The following is a 22,068-nucleotide window of genomic DNA, read 5'->3' as shown; positions in this document are numbered from 1 at the left end:
CCAAGTATGGTAGGGCCCTTTCATGGTGCCATGCCATCCTATCCTGTGCAAACATGTCTACAGCAAACCAAGCAGCTGGGACCAAATGCTAGCCTATCCCCTTTCTATCTCAACCCTAGTAGGATCATTGAATGTAAATCATTAGCCCCCTACCCCCTGCAGAAGAAACTGTGGGGTGGCCTTGTCCCAGCAAGCGAATGAAAGCTTGCAATGGGGTTGGGCAAACATACCATTTTGCAGCAGCATTTTCCTGGCTCAACCTTCTTGCGCTGGTACCGCTTCCACCGGCAGCTGTAGAGCCCAGCCAGGCAGGAGATGAAAGGCTGGTGTTCATACCTCTGGAGCAAGCGCCGCCGTACCACCTTCAGCTTGCCCAGCTTGAGCTGCTTGAAGTTGATGGTACTATGGTCCATTGGAGAGGGCTTATCTCATCGTCTCTCTGAAAGAAGATCCAAGCTCTCAGAGGGCTTCCTGCCTCGCAGGGCAACTCACATCACATAGCATGCACAGTTATGCCCTCAGATGGCTGCGCACGTGCCCACTCCCCTGCCCCTGAGACCTCCTCAGTGGTTCTTTAACAACTAATTTGCACTGAAAGTCAAACAACAACACACTACCTGGCCTATAGGAATGACTGCGTACAGCTTACTCGTTGGTATATTTTTACTTTTTCCCACTCCCACAATGAAAATTGGTGAGGGAAAGTCTACTAAAATGGTGAAAGAATCATTTCCCCCAAAAAAATTATTTTTAAAGAACATTTTGATTTTTTTCATTACCAAAGTGAAAATCCTCATGAAAATTTTTGGGAAAAAAATGCAAACAATTTTGCAGCATTCTAAACATGTTGCAAATTAGCTTTGCTTTTATGTTTTGAGCCACTTCGAAGCAGCTTGAACAAGACCACAAAACTAAGCCCACAACCAAATTTTAATACTCCACAAAATCTTGATGCAGTAAGCCCATGCAACAGTTCGGAGCGTGGAAAAGGCCAATGCATGCAATAGGCAAGGATGCTGGAAATAGGAAGATAGGCCTGGAAAGAGCATCCCAGGCCCTAAAGTCCAGCCACAATACGTTAACATTGGTTTGTGCTAGCGGAGAAAGGAGATAATAACTATAGCCCTGTTCATGTGACAAACTTGTTGGTGCATACCTGCATATCTCCATGGATAAACATGGTCAACAGAGCAGGGGCTCTTTGTGCTTGTTTTCACTGTAACAACCTGTTTGAACTGAGCTTTACCATTTTGAATATGAGTTGGGTTTTGTGTGCACTAGCAGCCAGGTTACATAGCCAGGCCATTGTTTTCAATGAACACAGCATCCTCAGAAAGAGGTCCATGCACCGATAGATGGGCTACAGGAAGCATGGATGCCTTTTTGAACAAGCAACTTTGAGATTCAGGGTCTATAAAGAAATGTTATGAAACCACGGAAGGGCGATCAGTCCACGCGCCTATATCAGCATATAAAGCCAAAGTTACCTTTCAGATCTTATATGGCGCTGAAGTATGGGGTTATGTTGCTAGTAACGGTGCAGACATACCTCAGAACGAGTTTCTTAGGGCTCTTCTGGCCCTTCCTCCCTCAACTCCTGCATTTTTTTTGAGATGAGAGACAGGAATGGATTCTATTTTAACTAATATTATTATTACAATGGCACGATTTTGGTTTAAAATGCTGCCCCTTTTACCATCTCGTCTGCTTAAATTATGCTACATGGAAGATATTCATAATCCCCCTCCTCCCCAATCACCCTGGTTAGCTTTTCTTTCCTGCACTTTTGCACTTTCTGGGATGGGATACTATCTCAAAGATAAAGATCTTTCTCCCCCCCATAGAAAAAGTTCATGTTTTCCAGAGGATTCAAGATATTGCCAGCCAGAATGATTTTGCAGTGGCTAGGGCAGCTTGCATTGCCCCTTCATATACTCTTTGGAAATTAGATCGGGGGGCAGAAAGGTATTTACAGTTGGATCTCAATGACAAACGGCACTCCTCTTTGACTAGACTCAGGATCAAACAGATGCCCACAGCTGTTTTGGCTGGATATAGATTTTCCATCCTGAGGGATAAAAGATGTTGCCCAGCCTGTCTAGGAGCTTTGGAAGATACTATCCACTATCTATTAAAATATTCTTTATGTAATGACATAAGGAGAACCTATTTATTACCGTGCTTGCAGAAATCGATACATTTCTCAAACAGAGAGAAATTAAGCTGTCTTCTCCAGCAAACAACTCCAGATGTAGTAAACCATCTCGCAATTTTTGCTTTAGCTATTTCAAGGGTGGAGAGCGAACTGGGGATGACCAGGGCTTTTTCTACTGTTCCTCGCACACCTGCAGCTCCCAGCATTTAAGGTCTAGGAAGTTCTGGTTCAGAGGCTGCCTCCCTAACTCCTGTGCTCAACAGCTACTGATGCCCCTTTCCTCCAAGAACATACCCAACCCCTTTTTGAATACGGCTAAACTGTCCACATCCATTGCATCTTGTGGCAAAGACTTTCACGCTTTAATGACACACTGTATGGAAAAGCACTTCCTTTTGTTAGTTTTTAACTTACTACCTACTGGGTGCGTCTACACCTGTCCTCCCGATTTAACAGTTGCTAAAGCTGAAGCAAGTACTAAATGACTACGCAGTCCCAGTGGTGCATGGGTCATTTCTGACCCTACTGCACAATAGCGCATTACTACCGCACCGTAGCATTGGCATTACAGTTCATGCCCACCGATGCTATGTCGCCGTACCTCATCACTACAGTGATGTTGTGTCTTGTGTAGATGCACCCACTGGTTATTGTGAGAGTTAGCAAATAATAAATCCCTGTTTATTTTCTCTGTGCCATTTAGTTTTTGTAAACCCTCATCACGTCCCTTCTCAAGCGTCTCTGTCTATATTGAATAGGCCCGGCCTCTTTAGTCTCTTCTCCTATGGAAGTCCCTCCATATCTCTGCCCATCCTTGCTGCCATTCTCTGGACCTTCTCTAGTTCTTCTATATCTTTTTTGAGGTGTGGGAACTGGGCTCCCAGCAAAGTACATTCAATGCCCCTTTTGAAAGACTCATAGCACCCCAAGGTGCCACAACACCGCAGTTGAGAGTCACTGACACAGGAGATCAACTAATAGGTTGAATGTTAAGCAAGCAACTTCAGGAATAATTCCAAATATGTGAACTGACTTCAGCAAAAGCAATGCCAATGGCACGGCACTGCAAACCAGTGAAAGAATCGTTTTTGCACCAAGACGGTAATAAGAGCATAACGCAAGAAAACAGTCCTCTTGAAGTAACAAGAGGCGTCATTAAGAAGCGTCTCTCCAGAGCGCTGATGTAGCTGATAAAAGGTTTCTTGTTACATTGGATAGCTCGGTGTGTTACTCACGCCATATTACCTAGGCAGATCTGCATGCAGAAATGCAAGGCTCCTGCTCGTCTCCTGCAAGATTCAGCCTTATTTCATCTATAAAATAGACCCATCATCATCATTAACACAGAAATGTGCAATTTACAGTCTCCCTCATTATGCAATCCCCATGCAATGAACTGCTTGCAAGTGACCTAGAGACCAAAGTTTGTTGGCAGAAATTATCTGGTAGATTATTGGCAATAGTGTATCAGTTCAAAAACATCCGGTTGGGTTCATGGAAACTTTGCAACCAGTGAGAGATCAAATTTGTTTGTCACAAATAATTTGCCCAACTCTGCTTGAAGTCCTCTATGATAAACTAATCGCTGCAGCAGTGGTAGGAATCCAAGCTGCCTGTGTCTCTATGCGTTGCAAGCAAAACTTGAAATAAAACAAATGTGTTATTACAGCATGATCAATGCCAAGCATTCAGAAATCAGAAGCCAGGCCACAGAAACCAGGAGACTGATTATTTAACTCACTCCATTTTTACAAATTAATAATGTTTTCATTCTTGTATGCTTGCCAGTGTTTGCATTTAGTTTATACTCAGGTCATATAGTCAAGTTTTATTCTGCAAACACCAAGGATACATGTACATGTGCCCGGGGGTGGGGATGGTCCCTTTTAATTAGAGCAGTTTCCCAACAGCCACTGTAATTAAAACAGCTCACCATCACGTGTATTAAGCCTTCCATGTGTTGAAATGGCTGCAGGGGTGTTTTAACTAAAGCTCATTTGACAAGCTTTAGTTAAAGGACCCCAACAGCCTGTTTAAAATTCAGGAGGGCTTAATATACGTGACAATGAGGCAATGCTGGAGCGTTCTAATTAGAACATGGAGCAGACTTGATTAATCAAGTAAATCCTCATTAATTAAGTCTGCTCCAACATGTTCTAATTAGAATGAGAACTAGCACATCTATAGGCAGCCCAAAGCCAGAAATGATTTTTTTTTCCACAAAAGCTGAGATGCTCAAGTAATCCCGTTTGCTCCAGAGTCTGTAGCTTTAAGGCAGATACCGAATATCACAGACAGCCCTGAACACCATGATTCATTCTTTACACAGTCCATGCAGTGCACCATGTGATTACAGGCAGGTGTGACTTATCTCCACCCAGGAGACAGATGTCAGCTTGTCCACAATGTTTTCACAGCATCTGATGAAGTAAGTTGCTGCCTAAGAAAGCTCTTCCCTCTGTGCATCAGTTAGTCTCTAAGGTGCTACCCTGCCCTGCTTTCTACCGATCCAGGGAGATGGCAATAGATGTAATGCTCTTATTCCATTCGCACAGCTTCTCTCATTGGCATTTTTCCATTAGGTGCCACTTCTTACTCCTGAATACTATGGAATTAGGTCATTGCTCAGGTTTAACTCAACCTTTACCTGGGGCCGGGACACACTGTACATACAAGTGTAACCTAGCCTTATCCTGTGATAAAAAGGATCAGACACACAGCTTATAACCCGAAACCAACGTAGCTGATTCAAATGTGGTTACAGAGTTATCCCAGGGAAAATCAGGGGCAAATCTACACTGGTGTCAGTCACACCACTGTACTGTAGGTGTTGTGTGTCCATTTCTAACTTGAAATAACCTTTTCCTCAATGCAAAGAGACTATTCTCAGCTCTCTGCCGCCCAATAGTGAGACAATCCCTAGTACCTAGTGTGGAAGCCAGTCCAGGACAGTAGCGGTGTGATTTAAATTACATCAACAATAGCACATCCTCGGCATTTTTACATATGCTCTGGAAGGCATGTGGGGGAGTGCTTTAATTAGTGACCCATGCTCATTAAAAGCACCCAAGCGTCACAGGTATCAGCACCCCCTGCTAAAAAATGCCAGTGGGGCACTTCGAACCAAAGCTCACCGAATGAGCTTTAGTTCAAAGCACCCTGCCACCATTTTTCAGCACGGAGACACTGATACACATGACACGAGAGTCTGCTGGAGCGCATTAATTTCTGCGCTCCAGCAGACTCGATTCATCAAGTCTGCTCCAACACGCTGGATTTCCAGTGCATCGGAGCAGGCTCCCTACATGTGTGTAGGAGCTTTGTGTGTCCATGGCCTTAGGGCCTGATCCTGAACCATCAAAACAAGTGACCATTTTGCCATGGGTGCAGGGTCAGATATTTAAACAAAAGTGGCAACTTGCCTGATGAACACTGCTTAAATTGAGCCTGTGTTTCTGCATTCTCAAGGTGGTTTTGGAGCCCCCACATCTACAAATCTGGGGAGCCTCATGAAGTCTCTGCAACCTACCCCTATGACTCTGGTGGGATGTTAGTCACATACAAGGAATTAGGCCTCAACTAAATATCACATTGTTTAAGCAGCTGAAAACACGAATACTCAGGGTGCTCAGGCTCCAGGTAAGCAAACTACTTAAGTGCTTAATCTCTGTGTGTTGGGTGGAAAGGAGCCCAAGTCTGTCTTGACAAATGACAACATAAGACCAGCCATACAGGCCAGACCAAAGGCTCCTCTAGCCCAACATCCTGTCCTGGAGACTGGCAAGCGGACAATGCTGGAGAACCCTTCATAAGTTTTACTAATATTAAAATCAAGTCCTCCCTACTGCTGCCTAACAGGCTTTTGTGCCTGGGCTGAGCAGTAGGGAATGAAGGGCTACCTCTCGGGGGTCTGACATTAGCTCCCCAGCCTATAGTTCACCTTCACAAACCAGTATTCACGGGGTATTTGAGAGCCCCATCACACCACTAGATCACGTGCGGTCCCCTCTCAACCCTAAGATGTCGTTGCAGTTCGTTGCTGCTTCCCGTGGCATGGCTCTTTCACTATTTTTTCCTACTTTCTAGGTGCGGTTTTGATCTCCCCCTGCTGCAGACTCTACAGTCACTTCACAGCTTGTGTCCCTCAACCCACGGTCTCTGCTTACCTTAGCACTTCTCTTTCTTTGCCTGGAGACCTGGTTTTCCCTCCTAATGGTTCCCAATAACTGTTGCCCAACGAACAAAGAACTCCCCTGCCACGCGCATTCCTATCAGAGTGCCAGAGCGCGCCACGCTGGCTCACCTGCAAGGATCGGTCCATTTCAAGGGATTAATAAACCCTTTAAATGACTGAGTCTTGATCGGCATCAGGCGTAAACTTGGCATAGCTCTGCTACACCCCAACAGAGACACACCGGTTTACCCTGGACAATTTGGTCCATTACATAAGTACCTGGCTGGGGGCGTGGGAGGGTGCTCACGGACACATAACCCACTCCCACATATTCCAAGGCAAATACATCTCAAACTAGCTACTTAACCTTAAGTGAAGGACAGGCGATATCATTACCCCTTTGTGCCAGCGCTGTGCCAATTTGTGTTCTTACACGTCGGAGGAAGACCTGAGGCTGGGGCCTGGTGTTACCTGAACACCAGGATATAAAGAGGGTACAAAGTCGTGTTTCCCAGAACAAAAGAATCACTCAGCAGGAGACGGTTTCTTTGCTCATGATCCCAAGACTCTTCCCAACCAGTCCAAAGCTCTAACTTGGCCTTTTCTGGTTTTTTACTCATGTTGGAAGTATTATTTTGAATGTCTCTGGTGCTTCCATCCCCCATGCTCTCTCTCTCACTCTCTTACACACGTACACTATTACCCTACAGCAGCCTGCTTTCTATAAGATCCCCTCTCGCCACAACTCAGATGCCTGACCAGCCCTGTCCAAGGTGTGTTTTAGGCACAGTGTGTGTGTTTTAGGCATGGTGTCTTATTTTTATGCCACTGCTTGAACCCACTTCAATAAGATTTAACCAAACAGGGTGGATCTACACCAGAGGTTTACTTAGGAGTTACTTAGTTTGGTCCACAGGAAAGCACATCACCGTCTACATGAGTGGAGCTATTAGGCCAGAGTAAGCTAATTAAGTCTGCCATAGGCTAGTACTGCTAAATACAAGTACTATTCTATGGTGGAGTTATTTACTCTGTTGCCACACACGTGTAAACAGCAACTGGGGCTGGCTGGGGCATGAGAGTGCTACAATGTGGGGCTGCCTGCTGGTTAACCCTGCACTGGAGAGCCCTCATGCCCCAGCCAGCCCCTCCAGGGCAGCACAGCCCTGGTTGGCAGGGGAGCCACAATGTCAGTCTGCCAGCCTGGGGCTGCTCCTGCCTAGCTCAACATGCTGCGGTCCTGGGAGCATGTGCAACCGCGGCACCTGAAAGCAATAAACTCCAGCGCACACTAAGCCAGAGTTTATTGCATCAGATTAATTTCACGTGTAGACGCGCCCACCATCATCATAATCCTATTAACAAAGCAAGAAGTGGCTCTATAAGAGGATATGGTCATTAGAACCACACTGTCACCACTCACTCTTTCAATGTGGGAATTGCATTAAATTTGGAACATAATAGAAAACATGGTTAAGCACAGGATCACCCAACGTTTACCCATGGAATCTGTTTTATGTGCCTATAACTTATATTGAGGTATTTTGACTGCAAAGAAGGGTGTTAAGAGGTCCTATCTGCAATGTACTGGCATGGCTTCCCTCTAGAGTTGGCTTTGGGTTTCATGCATAACAGCAGGGGACAGTGCCATTTCTGGAATGTGATCCAGGTCAACAGGGGCCTAATCCTTTGACATCTTGCAAGCTCAGACAGGGTGATCCCAAGTCACTGAGGTTTCATTGCTTCCTGTAAATCTAGCCACCTACTGTTTCACCTTAGGATGGAGGCTCTTTGGGGCAGAGGCTGTGTCTTGATTATATAAGTGACCAGTGGCTGGTGCAACAGGGCTGAGACCTTTAAAAACAACTGAAAGGCAAAGAATTTCAACTTTGTTACATTGCATCTCACTGTATAATGCTGGTCTGCGATACTACACAGCTGTCTGTGGCAGGACCCTAGCTAGCAGGGCTGTGCGAAATTTTGCCGGGTGTTTCATTTCAGTCCTGTTTTGACTCATTTTGAGCTTGAAACAACGAAATCAAAATGAAATGAAGGGCTTCGAAACAGCCTTGAAATGAAACGAGGGTAGCCGAAACATTTCAAAAGTTTTGAAACATTTTGAGTTTTGAAGCCCAAGCCAGGCTTGCCTGCAGGGAAACAGAAAGTAAGGAGAGGGAAGAGGAAGAGGTGGGAAGGTCTGGGGGAGGGATGGAAAAACAGCATAAAAGGCAGCATTGCTTGAACTGCCCTGCTTTCTGCCACCCATGTCCTGAGTTTTGCTTGTCAGAAACCTGAGGTGCAGTTTCCCAGAAACCCCAGCACCTATCTCCTTGAAAGCTGGCAGTCTTTGTGGCCTCAGCAGGGGATACTATCCCTGCAGGTTTCACCCCACTCCGCCTTAACACACACAGTGTCACCCATGTCCTGAGTTTTGCTTGTCAGCAGTTTGAGGTGCAGTTTTCAAGAAACCCCTGTGCCTACCTCCTTGAAAGCTGGCAGACTTCATGGCCTCAGAAGGGGCTACCATCCCTGCAAGTTTCATCTGAATCAGACAAGAACTGACAAAGTTATAGGCAGTTTCATGCTTCCCCATTATAGCCTATGGGTGAAACGTCAAAACAGCATCGAAACAGCGAAACAGTTTCAACAAAACAAAATGCAACAGTGGTTTCAAAACTAAACAAAATTTGAAATGAAACACGTCGAAAGGGTAAAACAGAAGTCAAAACAAAACAGTACTGTTTGCATAGCCCTACAGAGATGCAAAAGTCTTTCTTGCCCTGATATTTCAGGGTAGACTGGAGAAGGCAGTAGTACTTACAGTATTTTGCTGCAACAATGCAAAGCAAATCTACTGTGGTCTTTATGGATAGGATTTGTTGTCTCTCTCACTGGTAAAAGCATGTACTGGTCCAACTAGCCACCAGGTGCAGCTGTAAAATGAAGGCTTCTGATACCATGCCTGTATTTACTGTTACCTGACCCCCTGTCCCCATGCCCACCTATTTATTCACCTGAGATGCTCTATCAGAATCCTAGATCAAAAACTTTTTGGGACAGAGATTATCTTTTTATTTGCTTACAATGGAGCCCTGGTCCAGCCCAATGACATAAGAAAAAAAAGGCAGTAATCCATGTTAGTCTGCCAAACCACCCATGTCATGCCACCCATTGTGCCCTCATAGTTATGAGTTATAGACTAACTCATTCACAGAGGCATGAGCTTTTGTAGGCTGTCACTTACCTCATCAGATGCTATGAATGGACTCACAGAGGGCAGAGGTACTAAATAAATAGGTATATGGTTATAGGACCATATGGTCAAAGGATAGGGAAAATGGAAGGAAAGGCAAGGGCACTGCTGAGAGAGGTCAGCAGAAGACATCAAAAGGGATAACAAAGCAGTTAACTCATTGAGAAGCATAGAGGTTATAAAAGCTAGTCCAGGTAATAAAAATGCAGAGTCTCTTTTGAGACCATACTTAACACAATCCAAGCTGTGGATGATTTCTTGTTTCACATTCAAGTTGATAGCCTGTCCTGGTTTACAAGCAGCCCCCAATCTCAAATGATGTCACAACAGCAACAGCCTACTTAACCCTTATTCTCACCAAGCCACTAGAACTTGCAACGCATCCAGAAGCCAGCTATTATCTATGCACTATTAATTGACTCAATATTATTTGACTGATCCTGCCAAGATGTCCAATTCATGAACAGAGGGTCATTCAGCCAGTGATAAAGAAGTTCATGGAAATGAAGATAAGGGCGACGTTTATTGAAGCTACTCACCACATTAGGCTCTATCTATCCAATGGCTGCTCTGCAGATTCATCTCCTGTGTTTGGGCTTTCCTAGAGAAAGAGATACAGGGCTGAGTTAAGGTTTGTAAGGTGCCATTTTTAAAGTGGAATATTTACTTGGAATTTCCATGATTTTTATCCTTCTTGGAGCCGATTAAATAATATTGAATCAATTAATAGCACACAGTGGATGTGCCCATATGTACAATTAATGTAACTAAATAAAGTGTCGTGCAGTTTGAACACGAGTAAATTGATCCAGACATCACCGTCTACACGTGCGTTTAAGCACAATAATTTACTCCATTGTTGGATAGTACTTGTTTCTGATGGGACTATCCAACAGTGCAGTAAATTATTCTACACCAGCCTAATTGCCATGCACATGTAGATGGTGATGCTCTACTGCCCAGCAAATTAATCTACTGCGTAGCAAAATGCACATGTGGATGTGCCCAGTGGGAACGAAATAGGAAGGGGGACTTCCAGGGGAACATTTTTATAGCACATATTCAGATCAACTGATCTGCATTAGATGAAGCTTTAATCAGCAAGTGTGTAGGCTTTGACAAGACTAAAAATTAAGCCTGTGAAGGCAGGAGAATGGGAAGTGAAATGATTTAAACCCAAACTAATGGGTGTAAGGTCAGCCAGCTAGAGCAAATGACCAGGAAGCTATAAGATAAAATAGCAAAAATTCATTTTCCTCCAGAAGGAAGCAGTAGTCAGTTGTAGCCCAACATCCCACCTCCTATCATGGCTGCACACTACTTGCTTCAGAGAAGTTGTAGGGAAAAGATAAATATGAATTCAAATACCATTAACCCAGGGCAAGGGATATTAGGGTCGGAAGGGACCTCAGTAGGTCATCAAATCCGGCTAGAGCACTGGGGTCAGACGGCCCAGCTAGATGCTTGTCCACCAGCTAGATTTTCGTTTATTATGTTAAATCTATGAAGTGCAATAGTTAAATATAGCTACTTCCATCCTTAGCTCTAATTTAGGAAAGCAACTGGGCATGCAGTTAAAATTAAGCATGTAAATAATCCTTACTGGTGTTGTCTTGCTGAACTGGGACCTAGCATAGCCAACTGCTTTTAAAGAAATGAGGCAAATAAAGGCCCAGACTGATGAAACGGGGTGTTTCAAGTGAGATGCCTCTATGGAAAAAGTCTCTCCACTGACTTATGAGGCCAATGCTGAGAGTTTGTGCAAGTCCCACCTAAGATGGCTCAATGTGCAGACTGGCTGGGTTTCCTACTGGGGCACACGGCACTTGGAGGCCACCTGTAAACAGGGAGCCAGGTGCCAAACCTTAGCTACCCTCATTTGAGAGGCTGGGGCATAGCAAAGACTCTCTGTAACCATAAGAAAGGAGCATGTGAGCCTCCCCCACCCTTTCATCCCATCAGAGAGAAGTGATCTCTGCCCTCCCCAGGGGGGAAGTGAAAACTGTGCGCACTTCACCGTTAAGCAAGTGCGGTCATAGGCTCTTGGGAAGCATATGGAGGCTGTGCTGTCCCACGCCACGGCTGTCAGCTCTCTCAGTAAATCTCTCTCCCTTGCTCTAAAGAGATGGAGGGAAGACCCTCCCTCAGAGCCACTGGCCTGTCTCACTGGCAAGCCTTTATTCTTTGTCTCATAATGGAAAGCGTCAAGTCCCCATTGAACGAAAGAAAAATGGGAGCGAGTAACAGACCTTGCAGTCCATGGAGCTGGCATCACAACAGCCTCTAGCCCTGTCTGCTGGTATGAGAAGTGATTGCAGACTGAAGCCGGCTAGGAAGAAAGCCAGGAAATTTAAAAAAAAAAAAAAGGAAGAAAGCTCAGCAATGCCACTTCTAACAAACTGCAGCTCAGTTCTCCACACATTCCCCCACCCACAGACCCAACTTGGCCAGTCTCTTTCTGGATAAGACTACAAAGCCATGCAAGAGCCACCGAGGTCCGGTTCTGCCTATTCAAATGATCAGCCCTTTAACTTCCCTCTTTCTGTGCAATCGCTCTCAGAGAACGATTAGAGAGACTATCACATGAGTGGATCGCACAGCCCCTTTGTGGAATGAATAAAGAAGAGAAATGGCTTCAGATGGGTCTAAAGTATTTTAACTGCAGCCACAGCTGAAACCTGCAGCATTTACTCTTTCTTCAGGCAAAAATCCCATAGAGGGATGAGCGGGGGGGTGGTTAGGAGTCTTTGGGGCCTCCTCCTTTTCTTTCCCTCACCTCCTCTCCTGTAGTGGTACCTTGGGAGTGGGGCCCCTGCCCTGGAGGGTACCCAGGTAGTCTAAGGATTGCTGGTTATATTTGTAGACTGTGCCCTATAGTTTATGTGAATAATTCGAAGTAATAGCTTGTATATTTATAGAGTTACAAGGTTACCTGATCAATAGCCTTTGTTCTGGGTTGTTCTAGCGTTCATCTGTATTTTTGAATAATAATTGGGGATGTGTGTGTGTGCATGTATATATATATATATATATATATATATATATATAAAATTTATATATATATTGTATAGGGTTTGTTGTTTTGTAAATGTGTACATATATATATAATCTATGTCCTTACCCTTTAATGGTTTTGTTGTAATAAGAGATGTATATACTGTTAAGTAATTAATTGACTGGACCTGACTCTATAGGGGACAGAGGTGGCTGCTGGGCTGTTGTGTCCCTCCACAGCACACTACCCTGCCAATAACTCCCTCAATTGGAGAGGGAGTACAACCCCTTGTACATAATGAAGGCATCAGCACGGTTCAGCTGTCACTGAGGGGTAGCGAGAGGCCCGAGTTGCAGAGCTGGGTTCCAGGTTCAGACCCAAACTAGAATTTTTCTAGGGCCAGGGGGTGTTTGCAAAAAACTTAGGGCTGGCCTGGAACCGTGGCATGAAAGAGGAAAGGCACAGCACGCGCCTCTCGATGTTCACCGGGAGACCTCAGGACTTTGCCTTGCAAAGAAACACTGTGTTTTCTGGCAGATAAGAATCCCTTTAACTGCAGGTTTTTTAACTGGACTGCTGGTTTCCCACTGTTGGAAGCTGAGTGATGAATAGAAAGATGCATAACTTTGCTGTGGGAAATGGAGGATCTTTATTAAACCACCCAGCTTGGACTGGGCGTTTCCTGGCAGTGGAGGCCCAGACAAGCAAAACCAGGCTCCTTTCCCTACAAAACTATGTGTCAAAGCCATCAGCTTCATCAGCTGGGTGGGTGTGAAGGAGGGCTGAATTTAGCCACCCTGTTAACAGAGCACTGATGCCTTATTGCTAGGACTTCTGATCCCAGCTCTTCAGGTAACCCAAAGCTGGCTGATCTGATGGGCTAGGAGTCGTTCTGTGCCGGGATCAGGAGGGAGAGACACGTTCCCCCCCAGCTCCCAGCAAAACAATCAACACGGCATGGCTTTTGAGCCCATCACTAAGACCCGAGGGAGGTGCCCTTCAAAATCCTACTGCCTCGTACATGCAAATGCAGCCCCAGAGTGGACACAGCTCCTGGGTATGACTTGAAGGTGTCTTCACAGGGATCCTTCACACCGAGACAAGGCAGTGAGGACCAGTATTCCCAAGCCTAGACTGCCGCTCATTACCCCTCCTCCTTTCAGAGCTTCATGCTACGTCTCATGGACAGCAAAGTTGTTAGCCTGGGTGGAAATGGTTTTAATTTGGGGATCGGAAAGGATGCAACGGGTCAGTTCCTGCAGCTCTAATGCCTGCAGTAGTTGCACCAGTCGAGACCAAGGCCTGAAATTCTTGGTACAGTGCCAAAATTTGGGACATACTTACACTAGGTTTGTTCTTTCTCTTTGGGGTTCATATGGATTAACACTGAGAGGTGCAAAGACTGGAGTAAGCGATCCTTTCCCACAAGGTATCCAGGCATAATCCCCCTCCCTACAGTGCAGGGGGATTGAACTAGAAATGCCCATCTTCCTCGGGCATTCTTTCCATCCTGATTTCAAACACAGATATGATTTCATGGCTCTCCCAATATTTCATTGTCAGATTGTGCTGGGTGTCACAAAATATGGGTAGAGATACAGTAGAGATACATATAGTCCGAGTGTGTGATGCTAGTTGATAGACTGACCACCCTGAGGCCAGTCGTAGCCATGAGAGACAGATGAGAAGACAGCAGATGAGGAGGAACATGATGAAAGATGAGGAGAGCACTAAAGAATAGTACAATAGAAACTAGTGGGGACACCTTAAGATGAGAAGATGGTAATTTCCCAAATGAAGGCCAAGAAACCAGGATCAATGCCCCAAACCCTGCAAAACATGGTGGGGGGTTAGATGGGGGCAAGGAAGGTGGCCTTTAATAGCCAACAATGGTCAGAACCCACACTTAAAATACATGTAGGATTTTGAATGCGTGTTCAGCAAGACAAAAATGGTTTTGTCCAGGGCACAGCCACGCTCATAAGGTTAATGGACCCACTGCAAGGTGAAGTCTGAGGTGAGGCCAGGGCTGGGAGCTGGGTCTTTTGACCAGAACGGTGTGAAAAGCTCATTCAAAAGTCTGAAGCCACATGAAACTTTGTCACCCACTTGTCTTCCCCCTGCCTCTTCTTTCCAAATTTCTTTTGCATTGCACACTTACTAGTCAGCCCCTGTGCCGTGTGAACTTGGGGCTTCACAAATGTTTCCTAAAGTGACTAGTAAATGCTATGGGTTTCTCTATACCGTGGCAGCAGAGCATGGCAGCACAGAGAGGCTGAAACACCTCCCACCCCTATACACCCATGGGCACACATTAAACCTGGCAGCATGGCAGGGAGGCTGCTCTGGGTGCCTCTCTCTGCCAGCTCACGCACTCTCAGTCTGTGACAAGCCAAAGAGCAGCCCCAGGGACAAGCCTAGAGCAGCTTTACTCATAAACACTTGGGTTTGAAGCAGGGGCAAGATGTGCTCAGGCTCCCTCGGGACGGGGATTTGATATCATCATGGTGGAGGCAAGCCAAGAGTACCCATCTGGACACACATTAAAAGGTGCTGATTTCCAGAAGGTGAGGGTTTTCTAGGCTGTCCCCACTTGGGCACCCAGGAACACGGACAACCAAAGTCAGCAGGTTGAACAACCTTGGCCAGAGGTGTAAGCCACATCTGTCCTGCCAGGCTCAGTGTCCAGGCCTGGGATTTAGTCTGGCCTTTAGAAAGACAGAGAATTGTTCATCCATCTTTAAGGGTGCCAAGACCAGGGGGTTTCAGTGCAGCCCCCATCGCTAAGCTATGCCACACAACCGGAAGAAGCTCTGCTGTTTTGATTGTCAGGATCAAGTATCAGATCACATTGTGCCTTCTTTTTAATATCGGTCATGGCCTTTGACGCCAAAGCACACTGCAGCCCACAGCAACAAACACTGGGCAGGACAGGATATGAGCTAAGGCACTCAGCAGTTGAGAAAAATGTGCATAAATGGTTTCAGCTTTGGGCATTGGCAGCAAAGAAAAATCATCACCTTGGGGAAAGTATCCAACATGGCTAAACTATGCAGATTTCCCTCCATGTGCACTAAGAGGAAAACAAATGTTTTCAATACAGGCGATGATGAATACCAGCCTAAAAAAAAAAGTCTTTCATGAGTGTGTGGGTTTTGGCTTGATTCAGCTGAATTCAAGTCCTTGTATTCATGTTCGAAAAGAAATCTGGGAAAGCATGCGTGTATAGTGAAGAATTAGGAGAGGAAAACTGGTAGCCGAGGAAAACTGGTAGCCGCTCTGGGCTTTCAAGGGTCATAGACTTGCTCCTGGCGCTTGGACTAGTGTGCTGCAAGGTTCATAATGGCTCCTAGGTCCTAGGGAAGTGCTTTCCATGTGCTTGGAGCAGTGCCTGGGAATGCTCCGTCTCCCGCACAGGCTCTCTTTGCCCCCATTTTACTAAGTTCCCTTGCCACAAAGCAGCCAAGTAGCCCCTGCCAGATCTGTAGGGATGAACTTTTGGATGTGCTGGGCTCGGGCCATTAAGCCGCACAAAGCAAAGGGCCGAAATCTCCCGTTGCATTCGATATGTGGAAAGCCGGGGCATTGTGTGGAGGTGAGGTGTGAGCGGCTTGTGTTGCTAAGGAGACACACGAAAGCTTTCTGCACTAGTTGGAGTTCTCCCAACCACGGATGGCTTCATGCCCAGAGATGCTGCCTTCCAGATGGGAGGGGAAGATATGGCTCATCGAGAGATGTCAGGAAAGGATCCAGCCTCCTCACGCACCAGAGATGCCAGAAAGTGTTGTTCACGGAAGTGGCTATGGGACAGATGAGCATCAGTCATGAATCTAGAAACAGTCCTCAATGGACCTGACCTTGCAGCAGGTGGGTATCTTCCACGAAAGAGGACCGCGCAGTGGCTGGGAACATTTCAAAGGCCTTTCTTCAGTTTAACTTCTGTCTTGTTCGGGTTCGTCTTCAGCCACCTGCTCTTCCTTCTTGAGCTGGTCTCACCCAAGCACCGGGCGGTCGTGGTGGAAGGCGTGTATCCATCTGTGGAAAAAGCTAATCTCCACGGCGTATCAAGTGCCAGCCTTAGGAAAGGTGTTAGCAACACCATGGACAAATGCTCTCCAGTTGTCTCTGTCCTTTGTCAGTTCACCACTGGGTTTATATGTAATTTAAATTGACTGACTCCTCTTTCTCTCCCCGGCACACAACCTCCACTGATATCCTCATCTAAGCCATCTCCCTCCGTTCTTGGGATGTGCCCATATTCCAGTTTCTTCTTTTTCACCATTTGCATGAATTCAGGTTTGGTCCCAGTCTTATCAAGTATCTCTTTAATGGATATTTTGGGGGGGTCCAGGAAACATTCAATATCCTTGTATAGCACATTGTCTCAAATGCTTATGGGTTTTTTTCTGAGTCCTTTGCGAGTGTCCAAGTTTCTCGGCTGTCTGTTGCTATCGGCTACATCGACGCTTTTAAATAACCTGTGTTTGCCTTGCTTCTTTGGCAAATCTGACTTCTTATTCACACCACTTTCCAGTTCTTTACCATTGCATGAGTGTTGCCTAGCCCACCTCATACTTCACTTAGGCATTTACTGTTGCTGTGTATACCACCTTTTTGGCACATGCACTGTATATCTCCTACCCACAAGGTTCCTCGAGAGATACTCTACCAGTGTCATGGAGTGCCATTGCAAGCAATGGGGGTGGCTTGCAAATGTTTCAAAAAGCCAAAAGTTGCCAAATTTCATGTTTATCAAAGGCCATTTGGTCACCTTCAGTGTGAGCCCAGGGAGCATTTGTCTGCCAGACAAGAACCTCCTTATAGAGGAGAGAGACCTGACTACCAGGCTGGCCACACTGCTTCTAGGGGCATTGGAGAACACAGGAAATAGTAAGTCCCTAACCCTCTCCCTACCCCTATGTGAAGGACACAGCCTGTTGTCATCCCTGCATTTCCCACCTTGGCTGAGTTTAAGTCTTTGTCCCCTTCTAGTGGTGTGACTATGGAAGGTCTTTAGCTGCTACAACCTCCAAAATGAAAGACCTGAATCAGACTTTTAAAAGGTATTCACTGTAACAATGGTACAAACTTCAGAGACGGAAACTGAGCATGTTGCCTAAAGGAGGAAGAATGAAGTAGAAAAGACACTCACTTGAACCAGGAAGCCATATATACAAGGCCTGGTACATATGTACATAGACAGTTGAAGTTACAAGTTAATTTGAGTTTCATTAGCAAATTAGCAAAGCAAGTCTTGCTCCCTTTCTTTAACCCAGCTACACTCTGATTAGCTGGTGCAAGGCCTGCTACACATGTATGTCTGCAGTTGAAGTTACAAGTTAAGCAGAATTTAACTGTAATATTCTCTGCTAATCATAGCTCTACTAATCATAGCTGAACATCATTAAGGTGTGTCTTTCCTGCCCAGAGCAGGGGGCTGGACCCGATGATCTCACAAGGTCCCTTCCAGCCCTAAACTTCTGTGCGTCTGCATGTGCGAATGAAACATATCTAATAATTAGAGGCCTAATACCTATTGATTTCAGTAAGAGGAAGTGCCTATATCTTAAACGTCTGGGCTGCGGCCCTTTGCGTGAGCAGAAATAGAGGCTCCGGCTTTTCAATCCAGAGGTTCTGCCTTCAGTCCCCACAGACATCTCAGCTAGTCATTGCCTCCACTTTCTTCTACCAAAATTTACCAGGGCATCAGTGCTGGGTCTCTGCTTCCCACACACAGTGATGGGCCTCACGAGTTGTGACAATAGCCTCTCCCTTGCACAAGTCAGTGCCTGCAGGTACATCATGGCTGCTACCAATTTACAATGTTTTAAGACCAGGTGGGACTATTAGATCATCTGCTCCAATCCTCTTTATTTCACAAGCACTGGGTGACACTTCAATGAGGCTGAGACCATGATCCAGACGACCCATTACAATAAAGCATTTCAGTCTCAGCACAGTAACGTGTGTACTATGGGCAGGGAACAGGAGAGACTGAGATACCCCCAAATACACGAGGCAATGGTAGGGAATTGATTCATTAAGAGATGCCCAGGTGACCCCAGAAGTGAGCTGTACTCCATGCTGCAGAGAAGCAGCAGTCACCCTGCCCTGTCCTTACCAATCTGTCCTAGGGAAACACAGGTGAGCCTAGACATGAGCACGAGATCTGCCATTGAGACATCTGGGATAGAGAGTTTGCAGCACCAGCTCAGCACGCCGACCTGCCTCGCTGGTGCCCAGTCTTCCCAGCTGTGCAGAATCCAGATGTCCCAAAGGGAGGCAAGAAACTCAGAACAGCTCTAACTGATTATGCATCAAGGGAGGTGGAAATAAAGTTCTTGACCCCTGAAACATGAAGTCTGATTTTTGTTGTTTAATGCAGAGTTGCAAGTATTTCAGTCACATTAAGGGCAACATAGACAACCTTGTTCTCCCCATGGACCATGCAGCACGGTGCTTCAGTATGCTCAGAACAAAGCCCCGTGATACCAGGAGTCGGGTATCAATGTGCTGCCATCTCAGTCCCGTGCATTTTAAATAGGGGGCTGCACTACATATGCGTATCTGAATAATTTGTCCGTTTTAGCTTAGCTATAATTAGAAAATTAGCAAAGCAAGTCTTGCTCCCTTTCTTTAACCTAGCTACACTCTGATTGGCTGATGGGTTTCTATTACAGCTCTTATAATAAGGCTTATAAATGTAGGGACAAGAAGTGCAAGGTGCAGAATGACTCTTCCTTAAGTATGAACTTTTGCTGGCAGAAAAAAATCACCAGACTGGATCAGAAAAGTGTCCATCTTCTCTGGTATGTCATCATCAGCAGTGCCTAGCACTGGGAAATTTCCTCCCAACTTCCAATAACTCAAGGTAAACTGGATCCCAGAAGCCTTGAGGCTTATATACCTTCCAAAAACCACACAAACACACACAGGGACAGAGCCAGAATTTGAAAACAGGGGTGCAGATGGTGAGGTACATCTTCACATATAAAAACAACACGTTTCTGTTCTGTTAAAAAGAAACTAGAAGCTTTACTAACATAGCAGGGGCCCAGGGCTGGATTATTCAGTTTAAGTTTGAAGCAAAAACAAATATAATGTCATTAAAATGAGTTAAAAACAATCTGCAGGACTGTGAACTAGGAGCTTCATTACCAGGAGCAGCTAACAGACAGCAGAATTGCAGAACAAAGGATGGCTTGATTGGTGGAACAGCAAGAGCCTTAACAAGAAAAGAAGGTAGGATGAAAAGTTTGGAAGAATCAGGTAGATTAAAATGAGCCTCAGAGTTAATTGACTCCTGCAGCACTGCCTGGCTAGACATGCTGCTGCCACTGCCGTGTAGCTCGTTTCAAATTTTGGGTGGAAAGAGGAGACAAATACTGCAAACACTGACAGATGATGGAGCAGTGCAGCCCCCTGGAGCTCCCCCTGCACACACACCATCTCACGCGCACACACACCCATCCTAACTCTGAATATTCTTGCACTTCAGCCCCTCCTTGAATTCTGCTGAGCCTTTGCTGTATGCCATGTGGAAAAAGTACACCCTTAAAGGTTTCGTTGGTGCTTCCTGCAAAGCGGCCCCGCTATGTGGAAGCAAAGCTTTCCGCTCCCCAAGTACCCTTGACAACAACAGAAGCCAGGGAAACGCTCCATCAGCATCGGTGCCCTTGAAAGCAGGGCTTAGCTGCCGAGGCGATAATCCCTTTCTCCAGGCAAACATAAGCCAGGGCACACAAACCTGCCATTTCTTAGGGAGGCCGGCGGGAGTCCTGTGCTGCACCCTGACTTTGTTACTGCCCTGCCCCATCTCCATTTTTAACTGCACCTGCTACATTAGCAGTCATATTTTTGGGCTGGCTTAAGGAGATTATACCAGGAACTGTGTGGGTGGGCAGCTGGCAGACTGGTCAGTTGTGTGCCGGCATTTCAAATGGCTAATGATCCCCCCTGGAGGATAGCGCAAAAAGAAGCTGTTTGTATTTATAGTCCCTGCCACCTCAAAAGGGATCCCAGAGCATTTCACAAGCGTCACATGCAAACCGTAGTGGAAACGCAGCCACTTCTACGGTGGAAACCAAGCACTGGATTGGTTGTGGAGCCAGGAGACTGGTGCACAACAGAAAGAGAAGGGAAAAGTGTGGCTGGTACAGCCAAGAAACCCTAATATTTTGGCATCCAAAAAGAATATAGAGCATGGGATTTTTATTTCCAAGGTCTCTTCCAGACCGCCGCAGGAAGTAAAATAAGTCTGCAGGACTCATTTTTGCTAAAGAATTTTTAATCTTCTGGAAGCCTAGGTAGAGATGTGCATGCTATGGGCCATGAAATTATCCCCTGTATCCTAAATTATTAACTCCTTGCGTTCATTATTTTCAGCAGCAAAGCTGAAGGAGACAAGGAAGGACATGAACTAAAATTACACCTGCCCTGATTGATTGCCCATGGCAGAGTGCTGCTTCATAGATAACCCAGAAGGGGAGATAAGTTATGAGCCATAAAAGGGCAGAGCTGAACTTTCACCGTGTAAGGTCCAGGTGAAAATCCATGATCAGGTGCACACTACAAGCCAGCAGCAATTAATTGCTTGTGAAAGGCGTCTGCTTGCCGCACACAGCATCACTTTGCTTTCCCAGCTTCCCATTGCAGAGATTGCCTCTGAAGCCCTTATCCACTCTGCTTATCTGCTCCCTGTTAGCACTGTATCTTTGCACATGCATTCAGGGCTCCTTAGCTTTTCAGGGGAGGAGAAAGGAAAATGCTCACAGTGTCCCTCTGACCCACCCTTTTTTATAGCAGAGCACCTAGACCCCCAAGCCTGCTCCAAAGTCCTGGGCAAAGCACCTCCAGCACTGTCGCCATACCCACCCCCCAGTGATAAGCACCTTATAAATACCTGCAGCCACAACAATCATTAACATGCTCCACACAGAGAAAAACCAGGTTGCTATGCTGAAGACTCACAAGTGACCCAAGGTCATTCGTGATTATTTATGTAGTTAAACCAATAAGCCAATACCCCACGTGGCCTTGCAGCCACTGGAAGATCGGGAGAGATGTTCTGCCAGGCAGCAACTGCAGCTCAACCACTGACACCCCCCGATTTTGAGGAAGAGTCAGTGCCCAAATGCAGCTTGTGCCTTAGAAGGTCTCTGAAAAGCATGGCACGAAGAAGTACCACGAGGCTACTTGGGTCGTGGGCTGTCTGAGAAGCCGATCACCCGGGCACAGGAAAGGAGAATGGCTTGTCCAGCACAGGGGGCATTAGATGCAGGAGACCTGCAGCCAAGTCTCTGTGTCAGACTTCAGGTGGCTTAGGGAAAGTAAAGCACCCTGGGCCCTCATTCCCCAAAGGGCTGTGAGGATCCCACCCCCTGCTCTCCTGGAGCACATCCCACCACCAGATCTCAAAGCAAAGGAGGTTGGCGTCATCAGAATTCCCATTCTACAGATGGGCAAACTGAGGCAGTGACTTCCTCAAGGTG

General features: G+C 46.0%; 1 protein-coding gene across 4 annotated transcripts in view; it reads right to left on the bottom strand.

The window, feature by feature from the left end:
• The window catches only part of GDPD4 (glycerophosphodiester phosphodiesterase domain containing 4), a 72,142-nt gene that overhangs the window by 43,517 nt on the left and 6,557 nt on the right, over positions 1–22,068 (bottom strand). Inside the window, exons 2-5 of one of the 4 annotated variants that reach the window (XM_090030723.1) lie at positions 11,832–11,911; positions 10,122–10,183; positions 3,401–3,468; positions 231–439 (exon numbers count right to left, since the gene is read on the bottom strand). In XM_090030723.1, the coding sequence (XP_089886849.1) occupies positions 231–413 (183 nt within the window). In that variant the 5' untranslated portion in view covers positions 414–439; positions 3,401–3,468; positions 10,122–10,183; positions 11,832–11,911. The remainder of the gene's footprint in view (positions 1–230; positions 440–3,400; positions 3,469–10,121; positions 10,184–11,831; positions 11,912–22,068) is intronic. The other 3 variants (XM_090030722.1, XM_090030724.1, XM_090030725.1) reach the window with 3 other exon arrangements.

This window comes from Crocodylus siamensis, chromosome 1 (assembly GCF_052110815.1).
Source record: "Crocodylus siamensis isolate JL-2025a chromosome 1, ASM5211081v1, whole genome shotgun sequence".
NCBI lineage: Eukaryota > Metazoa > Chordata > Crocodylia > Crocodylidae > Crocodylus > Crocodylus siamensis.
The sequence above is the reverse complement of the archived record's forward strand: the minus strand, read 5'-3'. Positions and strand labels throughout refer to the sequence as shown.